Below are 17,763 nucleotides of genomic sequence, written 5' to 3'. Positions count from 1 at the left end.
GCACTGCATAGATAACCTAATTTCTAAGCCTAATTACTACAGGGGAGAAAAGAGGGGAAACCAAGGGAGAAAGATAAATGGAGAAAGAGAAGGGGGAAGGAGAGACAGAAGAGTGAAATGTTGCTCCATGGCTAGTTGTATCCCCACATGATTTTGACCTTAGCTTCATTTGTTGGTGATTCCAGCCCCATCCATCCAAGCATGTGTCCCTCAAGAGTCTCCCAAGTGAATGTAACTCTCCACCAGCATTCAGAAGGACCTCTGGGGCCCTCAGGAGTTCCCTGCAAATGATAACCTTATAGCATATCCAGCTACAGTAAAATAGCTGGGCATGTCGCCACTGATTTCTCCTCTTTCCAGTGACATGGAAATGACTGTGTTGGGGAGAATGCATCACTTAAAAAGTGTATTGGGGGACAGTTTGGTGGTTGTGTGGTTGGCAACAAAAAAGTAAATTATGATAGGACTGACATTATTGTAACTCATTGATAAGATGCCAGGATGTCTCCCAGTCTTCAGTTTGGGATCATCTCATGTGAACTTCAACATGGAAAAAAGGTTCCATGTCCTTGAAGTGGTGTAACTTGACAATATTTTACAAGCACCTAGAGCTAAAATGAATTTTATTCCTGGGCAAAACACTGACTAAAGATCATGTTGACACTAGTTCTTAGATTTCCATTTCTGAACTAGCGGTAGACATGTCTATGGTTTTTATGTAAGATGTTGGAGATTTTGTCTTGTGCTTGTACTTTTGTTTCCTCAGCTCAATGGCATCAGCAGATTCCTCAGCCGATAAAGATTCGCCCTGGTGGCACCCGATACGGAAGTCTCAGCGGACAAGGACTTGACATTTTTTCTGCTTTTTCTGCTGTTGAGAATCCAGTGAAGTTTTCATCACCATCCCAGCCTGTGGTAGAAAGTGAAGAACTTTAAAAAAGAAAAAAAAAAACCTCACCTCTAATTCCAGTCCTACCTGCAAAAAAGGAAGCAATGCTAGAACTGTGAAAAAGAAAGGAAAGTATAAGCCAGGAGACTCAAGGTTTACAAGTAACGTGAATTTGTAAAGTAACTATAAAGTTGCTGAAATGCCTATGAGTAGCATTCAAGACCTTAGTTCAACCTCCTGCTGTGGAGCTGTGTTGTTTTTCCCAAGTGTTATGAAAGAAAGTGATCTAGTTTCGAAAGGTTAAGAGAAAATGTTCTACCACTTAGCGCTTCAGTTTAAAAGCTACTGCATCACCTTGAACAGGCAATGGTATGAATTTCAGGTGTTCAGCTGTAGTACCAGCAGAAGTACTGACACTGTGATAATTGGAAAGAAAGCAAATCATGTGACTTTGAATATAATTTCTAAAAAGTGACTGATAGTCAGCACTAGTCAAAGGCAAGAAAAATGCTGAAGGATCTGTTGAATAGAAGTAGATATAATAAACGACCTGACAAACCTGAAGTTAGATAAGCATAACATTTCAAATAGAAACTGCTATACAGTAGAACTTTTAAAAGTGTGAATTTGTTTCATGAAATGCATACTCACGGTGTACTCAATCCTGTTGTAAAACACCGTTCATATATTTTGGACATAAACACGTGCAATTGAGGCTACATTCCTATGCTTACTTTCCTGGTAGTAAGCCTCATTGAACTCAGTGGGACTTTCTTCTGAGTAGACATGCATAGGATTGTGATGTAAACAATTTTCAGCCCACAAAAAACATATTATGTAGGCATCACAGTTATCATTGCTATATACATTTTTGAAGTGTGCTTTCTTGTTCTTTTTCCATTTTAGGAATTCGTTATTTTGAACCAACAAATAGCATATATGTTATTTTTGTTTTATGGGGTTTAGGATATTAATTCCTTCCTCAGCCAGGGTTTTTGACCTGATTAATATACAGCACTCAAAATGGGGCATGATGCCATCCTTTTTTCAGATGGATATGTAACCATGCCACCTTTTCATAAATGAATCCCACTTCCCTCAAACTCATCCTAGTTGTCTTTCCTCCCAGTCTGAAATCCTTCACTTCAAAATCCCTAATTTTTCCCTCCCATTTATGGCATTGATTGTGTGTGTGTGTGTGTGTGTGCACGCACACACACACACATATACAGAAAGAGAGAGAGAGAGAGAGCACACACATGCATACTTTAAAGTAATTAGTTAAACCACAATTAGTTGCCTTAATTTTTTTGTGCAATAACTAAGCGATAGGTAAGTTGTATTACAAATGTAATGAGGGATAATGTCACTCCTTTTTTGGTATAAATGTAACTTTTGATAGTTGCAGGGTCTAGTAGAGGAGGAATATCACATGATTTGAGCAATGGTTCATGGTATGCTTCATGCTGCTGCCTCAGGCTCTCTTGTGGGAGTTGTGGTGGTGAAGAGATGGATGGGACAGGAGAAGAGTGTATTTTGTACTACAGGTCACAGGCTTGTAATATTCAGATTTTTTTAAGGAACTAAAAAATGAAGTTCCTTCTGAGGAATGGGAAAATAAAGAACTACTAGGAAGATTAGAATTATAACGGTAACTAACTAGCTTTTGAAAGCCTTGAAACTAGAATTGTAATAAACTACATTTTAAAGTAACTTTTATATTTTGGTATACACTGAGGAGGTACTAAACAAAAAGGAATTGTAGCCCTGTGCAATCAAATATATTTTAGCTTCATTTGGATACTGTTTAAATTTTGGATACTGCATTCACAATTCTAGGACAAGGCTTTAGCATGTGGTTAAAGAGCAAAGAAATGTTATTAATCAGTGGTAAAATGAAGTTAAGGAAAGGTATTTGGGGGGGAAGAATTTTACTAACGCATCACTTAACCAATTTTACAGTATTTTTATTTTATATCGTATTGTAAAAGGGGAGCAGCCCTTCAAGTGTCAGTGAACTACAAATTCTATTAACTGTATTGACTTGGATCCATGAGAACTGAAGTCCAACAACATCTGGAGGCACACAAGTTTGCCTGTTCCTGGTCTTATCTCCATGGCCAAAAGTCTTATTTCATCCCACCCCACCCCTATTCTGCCATCGTCCTGTTCAGACAACACACAGCCCAAACCCTCGTTCTGATGGAGGCAATCCAGATGATGTCCCACACATCTCACACCAGAACTGGGACATAACAAGGTTAAAATGAATTAAAATAACTTACCTGTTGCTCCAGGTCTTCCAGGAAAACCCAGAGCCCTCCATTTCTGCCTGAGCATCCCACTGGGCCATCTGGCACATCCACTGCCAATGTGGGTCACTTGTTCTGAGTGTCCATCACTGGGCACCTTATTCTGACCTCAGAACAAGTGACTCACAGAAGTGGCAGACACACTAGGTGACCCAGTGGGACACTTGTGCAGACAGCTGTAGCAGCACAGAAATAGTGGCCAAGGGCAGGGCAGGGCAGGGCAGGGCAGCTGTGGGGCCCGGATAATTCAGGCTGCCCACAGAGTATCCTGACCAGTACAGACAAGGCCCCTGTGCAAAATTACCCATACCTTTTCTAAAACAACTTTCCCTTGAGAGTATGATGTTACCAGTTTGTTTCTATTTAAACTACTGGCCAGTTGTGTTATCCTGACTTCATTACCAGGAAATTAACCTGAAATTCTCAGATCTTCTAAAGACCTCCATAAAACACAAAAGTAATATCACACTTAAGTAGTATTAGTATAAGACTGTCTGTTGCCGGTGTAATCTGTATCAAACCCCAGCCCTTTCCCTAAGTACGATAATTAATTGTAAACTGAAACCAGGACCTGAAGAATCTCTGCTTTTGCTCTAGTGCTAAACACCAACCCTCATCTCCAAATCCAACAGCATTAATCATAGCTTTCAAGAGAGGGAATGAAGAACTGAGCTCCTGGTAAGTCCATTGGTGATCCAGTGATTCTGCATTGCCCAACTGTAAGTGCATGGGAATTTCTTTGGGTGAGAGAAGAAAGAAGTCTCTGGGAAGACTTTGTAGGAGGAGTGAGTTCTAAAGGGAGAATACAAATGAGAGGCACACCATTCATTGAGGCAGAATGAGGTTCCTGATGTCACATGATTCAAAGACTTTGTTCAGTTGTTTCTGGCTGTGTCCTTCCACCAATGGAATAGTTACCCCCTGGCAGATCAGATTTTTTCTCATATATCTCTTGCCTGTCTACTTGGGAGATTTGAGGGATCCTTCAGAGCAGATTGATAGGGGCAAGGAGAGGAGGGAAGGAGAAGGATGAAAGCTCCATAACCAGACAACTGTCTGCTTGCATTACACTGAAGGCAGCTCATTACTAATTAATAATGTGCAGTCTAATCTCAAGAAAATCAGAATACAATGGAAAGAAAAATTACCGAAGGCTAAAGTCTAGACAATTTAAATGCACAGTTACCATGGCAGCTGTCTGCTGTCACCTGTACTTCAGTTCTGTCACCTGTACTAAAGCCACATTCCCATCCACCCCTTTTTAAACAAAAAGTTACTTGTTAGTCCTGACTAGAACAGACTCATTGAATCATTGCGATTTACCTAAATGTTGACTCGCCATTCGACACTTATGAGTGCATGGGAATAATCTACTTGCAGCTAAACAACAGGGTTCCAGCTTTAGACTATTTATTTGAAATTAAATTATTACTCTTGACTGTCCTTGATATACTATTACACACAAATGTGACTGTATCCTTGTTGCTGTGAAAACTGTTGTACACAAATGTATAAGATGTGTGAAGACTGCTTTTTTGAAAAACCGGGGAATGTTGTGGTCAGCTCTGTCAACAACAGAGACCACTGAGAAGATCAGTTTGGTCACTGAGTAAATGTGTTACAACGAATGCCCACAACTTTGATCAAACCTGACATTCATAAACATTCATATATAAACTACACTTGTGGTAATATATGTTGAAGAAGTGCAGTTACTCACTGGAAAACCCTTTATAGCCATGTCCTCAGGGATAGTCAAAAAACGCAGGGAGCTATGGTGATCCATATCAACAAACAGAAGATGTAAGTCTGTTGTAAAGTTAATGGGTAATATTTTCCCATTCAGGATGAAAGTGGCTGCAGATACTTGCATGTCAACAGAGGTAGCTCTCACTAAATTGCTGCTGAGAAAATCCATTTTTACTTCAGTTACTGTAAGGGCTGCAGCTAAGGTCAGAGGAAACCGATACCTGGAGGAGACTGCAGGTAACATTATTGTTTCTACTAACTGAAAAGTTCTGGATCCACTCTGTAACAGATAAATGCACCAGATAAAATTTAATTATGCTTGAAGAGTCAAATTAATAATCACTTAAATGTAATTGCCCTCAACCACTGAAGGGTAAATTTTTGGGAGCATTCTCAGTATTCACTTGCGTTATGTCAACATTCAGCTTATTTTGGACATTCGCTATATTAATGATCCATTTAAATACAGAACATTTCAGTTAATCCAGTTTAATCATCATGACTGACTTGCTTGTTTGTGCCAAATTTCAAAAGGACAGAATTTTATTGTTAACAAAATGATTCAATTATCCTGTAAGTCTTTACTTAGGATTTGATAAGACTTGCTGAACACACATATTAAGTACATATTCAGTTCAAATATAATACCCCTAAAATGAATGTGTAAAATCCATTTTTATCCATCTAACAGAATAGATTTCCTCTCCTCACTGCAGCTCCTTATGACCCCCAGCTTTTTTGGAGGGCTGCCTCCCCAGAACAGATCGGGGGCATGTGTAAGGAGCTGCTTTGGGGGGAAAACCAGATGTATGAGCAGAAGTCTAATATGACCCACACATATATTACCTTCTGTTATTTATTGTGTGTTTCTTAAGGTGGCAAAAGAACTAAGCTAATTAGACAATGCATTAAAAAATAGAATATTGTATATGAGAACACAGAGAAGTCAGAAGCCCTGGTTTGAGAGTGTTTCTTACACAGCAGTCCAAATCTTAGCTCGTCTATTCCAGCAAAAGGATGGCATTGGCAGTACTTACTATTATGGTAGCACAAGCACCAGAAACAGCACATCTTGGATGTGTGGCGGAAATATTAATGAATCTTTTTAACGTCACCAACACAGAGTCCCTGCTTGGTGTTTTTTCTGCGAAAGCAAAAATGAGCATAGCAAACAATTTGGGCACTGACATCCCTGTATTTCTGAACTGAAAACACATGTTTAAACAAAGGTTAACTGATCAATTGCCTGCCTCAAAATACAATTTAAAGAAGTGCAATATATAGTACAAATCATTAATTTTTTTGAAAGAAATGCAATAATTTGGCAGTTTTCAAACGCAAATTTCTAAAAAGAGATATCTCATACCTTCTATAAACAGTGACAGAATTAACAACACAGATACATTAATGAAATGTTAAATGAAATACTGTGCAGTCGATGGCCTTATATTCTACAGTATAAAGTTGATATTTTTCCATTGAATTTGAGGATTTTTTTTTAAAAAGTAATGATATATGAAGGTGCATACCTTCTTTAGGGGTCAGGGGGGTGGGGATAAATGGTACAATGTTAAAGTATATATTAAATGCTAAGGGGAAGTGTCACACTGTTCAGCAAATGTATTTTCCCTTGTCCATTAAATAAAGCTTCAGAGTTGCATTATGCATGTTTCTCTTTGACAATCTTCTCAGGTAACTGTTAACAAGCAAAACTCAGTGCCAAAGCTTCTGTCAGATTTGTCTTTGAGACAAGTGACTGGAATTCCGGGAGAATCATTTCTGCAAAATCTGGTGTGAAGTATTTGGGCCCATGACCAGGAAAGGAGATCCATGCATCAAATGTGGTTTCTGCACTCAGGCTGAGCCCTAAAACACTTTTTGTATCAGAAACTGCAAGTGCATTAGACTAGCTATACCTCTGAACATGAGACATCTTGGTGTGATTCCCTTTCTGCAGTGCATAATTTGGATGGAAATTTTCATCTGATGTGGCACCTACAAAAAAATGAGGCTATGGCAGCTGGTAGGAATAAGGCATCTTATAGACTTTGTTTTCTGCTGTGTTTAATAAATCAATATCTCTCAGTTCAATTCCATGCTTTGATCATGCTTTCTGACCAAAAGCAGCAAAGCATGTTGGAAGTCATAGTTTAAAGGGTGGTTAAGCAAAACCGTTCATCCCATGGTCTGTTCAAACCACTATAATGAAGGAGCATGGTTTCCAGTAGTGAATAATCTGAGTGGAGGGGGTGCATACTTGTTATTCTTAATGCATCTTTATGGGGGCCATTAGACATAGAAATCTGCAGTCAAAACCGAAAACTTCAGTGAAGTGTCTGATGTGGTTTCTGACATCCCAAATCTGAGATCCAGCTGTCCTAGGAGCTACTGTATGCATAGAAAGTGCATAAATAGGTAGGTCTCCTGTCACATCAGTCAACAAAACTAAGCAGTTGTAAATCAGAACTGCATAACATCAGCACTGCTGCCACACAACTGAAACAAAGCAATTTGACACCACTTTTAACTTCCACAGCTGAACACCATGGAATTCTGGGATTTGTAATTTAGTGGGGCACCAGAACTCTGACATGGAAAACTAAATATCCCACAAAACTACAAATCCCTAGATTCTATAGAACTGAGACATGGCAGTTAAAGTGGTGTCAAGCTGCTTTATTTTTGCCATGTGGCAGCAGCCCCAGGGGATCATAAACTACTACTACTACTTTAGTAGAAATGATATGGGCATTTGGGGTTTTTTTCCCCCCTGCGCTCTCTCTCTCTCTCTGCCTCTCTCCCCATTGGAGCAACTAGCATCCTGAGCGGTGTGATGAAGACTGGGAAAATACAGAAAGAGTTTTATGCCTCTAAGGGCACTGTCCTACTTCCGTGACCAAAGTAGCAGCATCCCTTTAGCTGCATTTAGTGGGGGGGGGGGGGGAATCTTAGCAATATGTATAGTTCAGCCAACATATATCTGTGGTAGGAACAAACATTTTCTGAAACTCCTAATATAGAACTCCCATATAAATACACCACGGTCATGACCCTCAGCCATTGGAGAACTGAGTAATAGAACACTGTTCCATTGCACAAGAAAGAATACCACCATGTGCATGTGTACTGTTAAATAGGCATATCTCTACCTTTCTGGGCTGAAATTTTATTGTCTCATGCCACTTCATAGCCCTCCCTCTTTGACTTTCTCTCTTTCAATCATTCATGAGGAAATAGACTTTAGTCTACGAAAATTCATGCTGCCAACTTCTTTCAGTTAGTCTCAAAGGTGCTACAAGATCTCTCTCTTTCAATCATATTAGTCTATCCTGACAACACATATGACGAAGATGAGGCAGGTCTGACTGAACTCATTTTGTTTCCTAAGGTAAGAACAAGGACACATGCTCTCTCTCTCTTTCTCTCTTTCTTTCACTCTCTTTCAATCATATACAAAAACCACCTGGGCTGGCAGTTTAGTTTTGTTCAACACTGGCTTAGAACAGCAATATTAACTGCACCTGAAGACAGTGGCCAGGCTGTGGGATGCAGAGCAGGCTATATGGCACCCAGCTCTCTTCAACACCTTCTTGCCTCTTGCCACTATTTGCCACCTGGGGCAACTGTGTGACTCTTTCTAATATTAGGTTTACTACTTTTTATAAAAAATCAGAATATTTTGTATGATAAAACATGTTTATTTATAGTTTACAAAATTTCTTATGGCTTCAAGGAAACAGAACAATGTAAAAAAATCAGCATAACTCTAAAATCACACACTCTAACAATTCAATCTCTATGCTTTCATGCAATTATTTTATCATTGTGTCACACAAACGAGTCTATCCTTACTATCAGCATAAAGAATGTATAAACATTCTAGATACACTATCTGAAATTAGCTCTGTTTTGAGCATACACCAGAGAAACTGTAGGTTGTAGTCAAGTTAAACCTACACAATTTGGTCTGGAAAAATCAATTTCAGCAAACTTACAAAGTTTAAAAAAGTTATTTCTCTGAGGACTAAACAGCATAATTTCTGTCTTTTATATCATGATATATAATTCATGGGGTAGGAATACACAACATCCTCAAAGTAGAAATTAATGAAGTAGTGAGATTATCCTTAGTTCTGTGATGGCTTCAATTGATTTAACAAGCAGCCCAGACACTATTCTATGTATCCAGTTTGACATCCATTGATCCATCATGTTAAAAAATGTAATGACAGAGTTGTATCAGCAATGAAAAAATATGTTTAAAATGTCAGGATGCAACACAAAATATGTCATGCACATTTCATGGGAGGCGGAGACAAATGTGATGCATTAACAACAACAAAATGTTCCAAATTGCTTTCTTCTAATGAGACAAGCATGTTACTGGCAAAAAGCAAGAAATACATCAACCAGAGATTACCTTATACAGCTGTCCTGTACCCAGATAGATAGGGAGATAGATAGATAGATAGATAGATAGATAGATAGATAGATAGATAGATAGATGATAGAGTCTCTGCCTTCGCAGTGTTCTGTCACTTCAGTAGTGGTCAGGCTGAAAGCTGAAAAGTCTCTGTGCATAAGGGTCAGCTTCCCCAGCTACTTTCTGTCCCGTATAAGCATGGTGGCAGTTCTCCTGGTGGAAATGCTCACAATGGAAGTCAATCCAGTCTTTCTCAGTGCTGTACCTCTCGGCTTCAGCAAGGATCCTTGTCAGTGCCATGATGTAACTGAGGGCCATCTGGAGGGTCTCATATTTGGAGAGCTTTTTGTCTTGTCCCCACTGGGGGACCACTTTGCGTAGGCGGTCAAAGGCTGTGTTCAGCCCCTGCATCCGTCTCCTCTCCCTGGCATTTGCAGCTAGCCTCCGCTTGGCAGCATTTTCCAGGCGTTCAGAGCCACACTTGGCTGCACAGGCAGTTCCATTTCGGCACTGGATGCCAGCTTCCAATCCGGAATCCATATTATTATTGAGTTTGCAGGGTTTCATGTGGGGATGTTTTTGTAATCAAACACACACTGGCAGAAACACGCAAAAAAGTTAAAATGCAGATAAGAAACGTGCTCGGCAAATAGAATGCTTTTAGGTTAGGTTATGCTTTTTTGAAAGGAGAAGAACCAGCTTCATCCAAGGTTCAATGAGATGGGCTTATCGTTAAAAAGAGCATCCTCCCAAAACTGACAACCAGCATCCGCATTTGAAATTGTTCCTTTCTTCTTAAATCGGAGGCTGAAATCAGAAATGTGCCGGACAATCATTCAGATGTTCTTATTTTTCAGTTCTTTCAGCTTGGCAACAAAAAGGAAAAACAGCATCACTCCTTTCCAAAGTTTAGACTAGAAATGGACCAAAAGAGGGAGACAGACAGGGAGAATGAAAAGACCATATAATCCAAAAAGTTGCTGTGCATAGCCTAAATAATATTTTGTTCGAATGCCAGTTCCAGTGGACTGTTCATTGACGTTGGACCAAGAGGGAGAAGGTCTGAGTAGCTCTCCTTCAGGACAATCGCCTGCCTCTAGGGATGCTGCGTTAGCCTGAAGCTAGGAGGAGGAAAATATTCTTGGTCCTTCATCAATCACTAGCACTGATCACTAAACAGAAGTTATCAACAAGGGAAGTCCTTTATAGAAACAAGAGCAAAAGCTGAACAGGTGGCAGCAGGTGGGTGGGCGGCTCTTATGATTCCCTCCCAGCACCATCACACCCTGGGAACTGCAAACACACACATACACACACATACAAAACCCCGTTCCAACAAAATCCTGACATTGCAGTCTTCATCTGTTGAGAAGTCTCCCAAAGCCCTGTCTGTCCAGCACTAACAATTTGCCATCTGGACTGGTGTCTGCCTGCTGGGCCCCCAAGAATCACGACAGCTAAGCAAAAGGTCTTTTCAGTGAATAACCTTCTGCAGCTCAGCAAAAACCTTTCCTGACACATCACAGCAGTGTTGCCTTGCCATGCCTAAAAGTGCTTGGGTGGGAAAAGGAATTGTTAATAAGGATAAACTAAACCTAAGAGGAAGAGTGTCTGCTTAATGCTACTATACAAGAAGAATGTGTACACCTAAGAGGAAAAGAGGTACTAGGAGGCACATGGCCAAGTTTTAAAATGTTCACATTTACCATGCCGTGCCAAGTTTCATAATACACCTAAGAACCTCAACAGCTTGAATTTTCATAAACAATTGGATTTTTATGTATATTTGGCTTAAAATATAGTTATGCAGATATAGGTGTAGATGTTCCAATTGCAAAATTAGATTTGGAAATCCACCAGACAGTAACTGGATGATACATAAGAACACAAACTGTTAATCTCCATCAAAACACTCTTTTTTTATAATAATAAAACAGGTACACGTTTAACAAAACGAATAGTGCCTTTATAGATAGATGGAATCTGTAATGAAGAGGTTCATTAAAATAAATCATAACAGGAGGAATACTTCTTTAAAAAGCCATCTAATCATCCTGTGTTAGCTTGTTATACTACTTAAAATAGTTAAGAGGATGAAAAGTTAATTTTTCAAAGGGTCCTTGTAACCCATTTTGGTTTTCTTTTAAAGGTGATTATTATGTTTTCTTGCTTTTTGAAAATATTCTGTGAGTCACAAAGCAAAATGATGAAGTTTTGTGTAATATCCAGATTAATTAAATTGTTACCGAGTATTCATGAACGAGTCATGTTTTCAGTCAGACTTGTAATATGGCATTTTAATCTAAAACTGTAGACCAATTGTTCCCATTATGACTCTAAAACCTCAAGTGGTTGCAAACAGTTGATTAATCCTTCAGAGAGGCAATGACAATGAATGAGGTTGGGTAATCTGAAGACAATGGGATGCAATTGAACATTAGTGGAGTCCAGCATAACAGATGTTAGGCGCAATCACTTTGCTCTTAATATTCTGCACCCTGAATGGTCTTGTTAATGGCTGGGTGGTAAGGCATCATTATTTCATTAGCAAAACATCTGATGCGTTTTCCATTTTTCCTTATATTATATTCTGATATCAGAAAGGTGCCCTACTTGTTCTTTTCTGGGCATGCTGGGATCAGCCCACAGCACTGAAAAAATTCTGCCCTTGAAATATTTCAGCACTGCTTTCCTAATGACCATTTCTGGCTGTAGTTAGAAGCGTGAAAACTGGCACAAAGAGGTCGATATTTTCTGATGACGAAATCTGTATATTTAGTCCTCTGAAAAGGCCAGTAAACAGTGAAAAAATTATTTTCATTTTGAATAAGAATTGCACATGCACCTCCAATTTTCACAAAGAATTATACATACACCTAGAGTGGCTCACTGAGCAATTTCATTATTTAAAATGTTGCATCTGCACCTTAAATACCACCTCTTTGGACAGGACTAGGATATTATGGCTAATCAAACTGCAACTCAGTCTTATTTACCCCCTCATGGTTTGCACTGTCTGACTCAGTTCTCAGGCTCTTTTATTACTTTGCTGTGGTTTCATCAAAGCTTTGCTCATGCTGGGCTGCTTGATCCAATTAGAGCTCATGGGAAACCAAAAGTTTTGTAAGAGACAGTGTGTGAATGAAATTATTATTATCATTATCATTATTATTATTATTATTATTATTATTAGCAGTAGCAGAAACAGCAGTAAGGAGGCAGAGCTTGGGGAGTTACTTTAAAGAAATATTTAATTATGTCATAGTTCCAAGACACAAAAAACATATTTATATATTGCAAATGTTACAGTTACAGTTATATAATTTGTAGTTGCAAAATTTAACAGCAGCATTACTTTTACTACTGAGTCATTAAAGAACTACTTTTAAACATATTTCCATTTCTCACTACATTCTTCCCGTGAGTTACTTTAAAGAAAAAATTAGTATGCTAGGAGCTGCTGGCTTTTAGAACAAGACATACTCTCTGCTCCCATCCGTCTTATTTGCCATCTGAACACTCACAACTGAACATTGGACAAGATCATCAAGCAGTACTTTAACCATGTGATATTCCTCCTTCACCATTTGCTGAAGCTTGTTGTTGTTGTTGTTAACTGCCCTTGAGTCAGCCTTGAATCATGGCGACCCAGTGAATGAGACATCTCCAAGACCCTCTGTCCTCCATTGCTGTGCTTAAGTCCTATAGATTCAGGCTCATGACCTCCCTGATTGAGTCCATCCATCTGGCATGCGGTCTTCCTCTCTTTCTACTGCTACCTTTCCTAATATGATTCTTTTCTCATGATTCATGCCTTCCCATGATGTGGCCAAGATACAACAGCCTCAATTTAGTCATCTTGGGCTCCAGGAAGAGTTCAGGTTTAATATGTTTTAGGACCCATTTGCTTGGTGGTTTTTTTGTTTGTTTGTTTGGATGGTTTGTTTTTTGGCTGTCCAGTTTCCTCAGCACTCTTCTCTATCACCACATCTCAAATGAGTTTATTTTCTTTCTGTCTGCTTTCTTCACTGTCCAGCTCTCACATTGATATATGGTGATGAGGAATATAATGGACAATTCTAACTTTAGTGCTCAGTTGTATATTTTTACATTTTAGGATCTTATCTAGTTCTTTCATGGTGACCCTTCCCATAACTAATCTTCTTCTTATTTATTGACTGCAGTCTCTGTTCTGATCAATTCTTGATCCAAGGTATGAGAAATCTTTAAATATTTTAAGTTTATCATTATCTAGGTTGAAAATTTATGTAGATCTTCCATGGTCATTATTTTTGTTTTCTTTATATTCAGCAGTACGTCTGCTTTGCACCTTCTTCCTTGACTTTCCTTAGTAATTGTTCCAAGTCTGTGATGTTTTCTGCTAGTACTATGGTGTCATATCCTGTTAAATATAAAAATGACTGTCAATTACGTTAGGCCAGGAAATGGGGGGTTTTGTCTGCCATTTTGCCTTATGCCATCTTGCACAATGGAACTGCTTGGTGTGTTTAAAAGTCCAGCTATATAGGATGCCCCAGCAAAGTCCTGCACCTTCTTGTTAGGTTCTGGGTGGAGGGCAGAGAATAGGAGACAGGAATATGGGACATTATCACACAAGGCTTTTAAACCAAAATTAAAGCTGGAGAATAGCATTTTTCCATCATATTTATCTCACAACGTTGTTTTTGAGTGCATCTGCACAGTAGAAATAAATCAGTTTGCCATCACTTTAACTGCTATTCTCCATCCTACAAAATCCTGGTATTCATAGTTTTCTGAGGCATTAGCACTTTTTGGCAGAGAAGGCTAAAGGTTTTATAAAATGAAAAATCCCAGGATTCCATAGTGTGGAGATACATGTCTTAAAGTCATGTCAAATTACATCATTTCCACAGTTTAGATGCACCCCTTGCTGCTTTGCCTTTAGAGCTTTGGTAGAGCATCCTTTTTAATTGACAGGAAAACCTGTCAATAATTTCCCATTATTGTTGCTTTCCCATCAGTCCTCAAACCTATAGTGGGAATGAATTATTTTGAAAAAGTAATTTTGTCATCTTTGCAAAAGTTGACTTATTGATATTACTAGTCTCAAGGTCAGCTCTCACAATTTCAGGCAAGGTTCTGTAGCAAGTGGTCGCCTCCCAGATCTTGGAGTTCTTAGCTGAAATGGACTATCTGGATCCATTTCTGTCTGACTTCAAGCCTGGCCATGGAATAGAGACAGCTTTGGTTGCCTTGATGGTTGACCTATGCAGTGTGAATGTGTTCCTGTTGGTTCTGCAGTGGCCTTTGATACCATTGACCATGGTATCTTTCTGGGTCGCCTTTCTGGCATGGGGACTGGAGGCACTGTCTTACAGTAGCATCAGTCCTTGGAGAGGTAAACTCAGAGGTTGGTGTTGAGGGACTCCTGTTTGACCCCATGGCCCTTGGCCCGTGGGGTCCCTCAGGGTTCTGTTCTATCACCCATGTTAAATAACATGTACATGAAACTGCTGGGAGAGGTCATCAGGAGTTTGGGGGAGTAGTGTCACCAGTATGCTGATAACACCCAACTTTATCTCTTCTTTCCATTTGACTCCAAGGAAGCTGTCTCTATACTAAACCAGTGTCTGCTGTCTATAATGGACTAGATGGGGGTGAACAAATTGAAACTTAATCCAGGCAAGACAGAGGTGCTCCTGGTCAGTCATAAGGTAGATCAGGGAATAGGGATTCAAGCTGTGGTGCATGGGATTACACTCCCCCTGAAATCTCAGGTTTGCAGCTTGGATGTATTCCTGGATTCAGATCTTTGCCTGGATGCCCAGGTTTCAGCTGTGGCCAGGAGTACATATGCACAGTTAAAACTAGTGAGCCAGTTGCACCTGTTCCTTGAGAAGTTGGATCTGGCTATGGTGACCCCATCCCATTTGGACTATTGTAATGCACTTTATGTGGGGCTGCTCTTGGAAACTGTCTGGAAGCTTCAGCTAGTCCAAAATGCTGCAGCCAGGCTGTTGACTGGGGCTGGTTACAGGGTTCATGCGATTTCCCTGCTGAAACACCTACACTGGCTAGTAGTTTGTTTCTGGCAGAATTCAAGTTGCTGGTTTTGACCTTTAAAGCCCTAAATGATTTGGGTCCAGACTATCTGAAGGACCGTATCTCCCTATACAAGCCAGCCCAAGCACTAAGATCAGCAGGAGAGGGCTTTTGCAGGTGCACTTGGTGAGGACTCAGGAAAGAGCCTTCTCTGTGGCTGCTCCCAGATTATGGAACCCTTCCATGAGAGCTTATGTTGGCCCCCTCCCTACTCTCTTTTTGCCTGCAGCTGAAGACGTTTTTATTTAGGCAGGTGTTTGGTGAATTACTTTTACTTCGTTGTACTTATGTGCTGTAAATGCTTTATGGTTTTTATTGGTTCTATGTGTTTTTAATTTATGTTTTATATCAATAGTATTTAATTATTATTTTTACCTTTTGTAATTAATGTTTTTACTTCTTTCTTTTAAAATTATTATAACCCACCTTGAATCCCATTTTGGGAGAAAGGCAGGGTATAAATCCTTGAGTAAATAAATAAATAAATAAATAAAATGCCTCTAAAATGGCTTAAAATGCCCTTTACAGGTTTTTTTTAGTAAGTAGCTATGTAGATGTAAACTTATAGTCCAGTCAGCCTCTGTATATGGAATGGAGAAATATATGCTGTCATGTCTTTTTAAAAAAATATATTCTTTATTTCAATATAGCATAAAATACAATGATAAATTGACATCAGTTGCTGTCTTGTCTTTTGAATCAGGGAGCAAAATATCTTAAACGATCCCTCTTGCTGAAGCAAGGCAATCAGATTAGATGGAAAAAATCCTACAACACAGAAATCAATAACATTAATAAATGACTATCTGGAGTGGCAGGGAGAATGAGGAGGGGTCCTGCAAGAGGCCTAAAGTTATTTAGAAAATACCATTGGGGGGATAGTCCTTACACTTGTTGTTGTTGTTGTTGTTGTTGTGTGCCTTCAAGTCATTTCTGACCTATGCCAATCCTAAGGCGAACCTATCATGGAGTTTTCCTGGCAAGATTAGTTCAGGGGAAATTTGCCATTGCCTTCCCCTGAGGCTGAGAGAGTGTGACTTGGCCAAGGTGCCCCAGTGGGTTTCATGGGTGTCCAGAGTTGTAGGCCAACACTCAAATTACTACACCACGGTACAAATTATTTAAATGTATAAAAATAAAATTTGGCAAGAAACCTGATTTTTATTTTTATTTTTTTAATTGTCCTACTCATCACACCAGCAAGAAACAGAAGAGTGAGACTCATTACATTGACTTGAAAGTGGCCAAAAGAATATACCGCTCACCAGGTTTCATCCAGCTGGACACATTCAGTTCTGGCAATGAAGAGATTGCCTTGCCTACCCAGTATGTCACAATGAATGTTACTCACCAGTGCCTCATTGTGTCTGTCTTGCCCAAGTAATGAAACCAGCACTTTAAGGCCAAGACCTTTCTTTTTTAAATTAGCAAGGTTCCCATAATGTCATCTGCCCTGCTCCTCCTCTTCCAACAAGCCTCCCTGTCCTGTTGGCTGCAAATCTCACAGCAGTGAGTGGCTGGAATGGATTCTATCAGGAACAATATGATGCTGTGAGCTATCCCTGTTGCACTGCAAAATATATTGGTGTGGCTTGGCCTTGAAAGAGCAAAAGACCAATTGGCTTTGCAAAAGACTTGCTCCTGTAGATGTGAAAAAGAGTGCTAATATTTTAAAATGTACACCGTTGCCTTGTAACTTTGCTATTTCTTGCTTTTAAATTGTAATATTGTTTAAGCTGTGGGTGGTGACCCAGTGTGGTGTGGTAGTTTAAACGTTGGACTAGGACTCTGGGAGACCAGAGTTCAAATCCTTGCTCAGCCATAGAAGCTCACTAGGTGACCTTGGGCAAATCACACTCTCTTAACCTCAGAAGAAGTCACTGGCAACCCCCCCCCCCCCCCCGTCTGAATAAATCTTAGCAAGAAAACTGTGATAAATTCACATTAGGCTAGCCATCAGTCAGAAATGACTTGAAAGTGCACAACAACAACAAATTGCAAGTAACAATATTACTTGTAACATGACTTCTAAGTTCTGCTTAAATGTCACGCTTTCAATTAGATCCATTTCCTCTGTCGTAGTTTCCAAGAGCCCTTGGTCTGTTGGTGGAACTAATTAACTGGTAACTACTCATCTCATAAAGATGAGGCAGGCACAGTGCTGAACCAACTTATTTTGCTGTCTGTGGCAAAGAGCAGGATGGTATCCCATGCCAATTGCATCCCAAGCCCTAATATATCCTGGCCCAAAGCTGAGACCTAGGGATGGCTTCTGGTGATGTCATGGGGGAAGACCCCACTGATGT

The 17,763-nt window shown here is 39.6% G+C and overlaps 2 protein-coding genes across 7 annotated transcripts in view; one reads left to right on the top strand and one right to left on the bottom strand.

Annotated features, from left to right (window-relative positions):
• Positions 1–6,580, top strand: part of MYPN (myopalladin) — a 112,391-nt gene extending 105,811 nt beyond the window's left edge. For all 6 annotated transcript variants that reach the window (XM_089510504.1, XM_089510505.1, XM_089510506.1 and 3 more), the window contains one exon: positions 767–6,580. In XM_089510504.1, the coding sequence (XP_089366630.1) occupies positions 767–936 (170 nt within the window). In that variant the 3' untranslated portion in view covers positions 937–6,580. The remainder of the gene's footprint in view (positions 1–766) is intronic.
• Positions 6,581–9,490: 2,910 nt separating this feature from the next.
• On the bottom strand, positions 9,491–9,940 carry ATOH7 (atonal bHLH transcription factor 7). The gene has a single exon (XM_089507886.1). The coding sequence runs from the start codon at positions 9,938–9,940 to the stop codon at positions 9,491–9,493; it is 450 nt and encodes a 149-aa protein (XP_089364012.1).
• Between the last annotated feature and the right edge of the window lie 7,823 nt (positions 9,941–17,763).

This window comes from Sceloporus occidentalis, unplaced genomic scaffold (genome assembly GCF_023333645.1).
Source record: "Sceloporus occidentalis isolate IW3139 unplaced genomic scaffold, rSceOcc1.0.p SCAF_2, whole genome shotgun sequence".
Classification (NCBI taxonomy): domain Eukaryota; kingdom Metazoa; phylum Chordata; class Lepidosauria; order Squamata; family Phrynosomatidae; genus Sceloporus; species Sceloporus occidentalis.
Note: the sequence above shows the minus strand (reverse complement) of the source record. Positions and strands in the feature narration are given on the sequence as shown.

Bases quoted from the DNA above. Each gene is read 5' to 3' on its own strand.
- ATOH7 (XM_089507886.1), bottom strand. From the start codon at position 9,940: ATGAAACCCTGCAAACTCAATAATAATATGGATTCCGGATTGGAAGCT.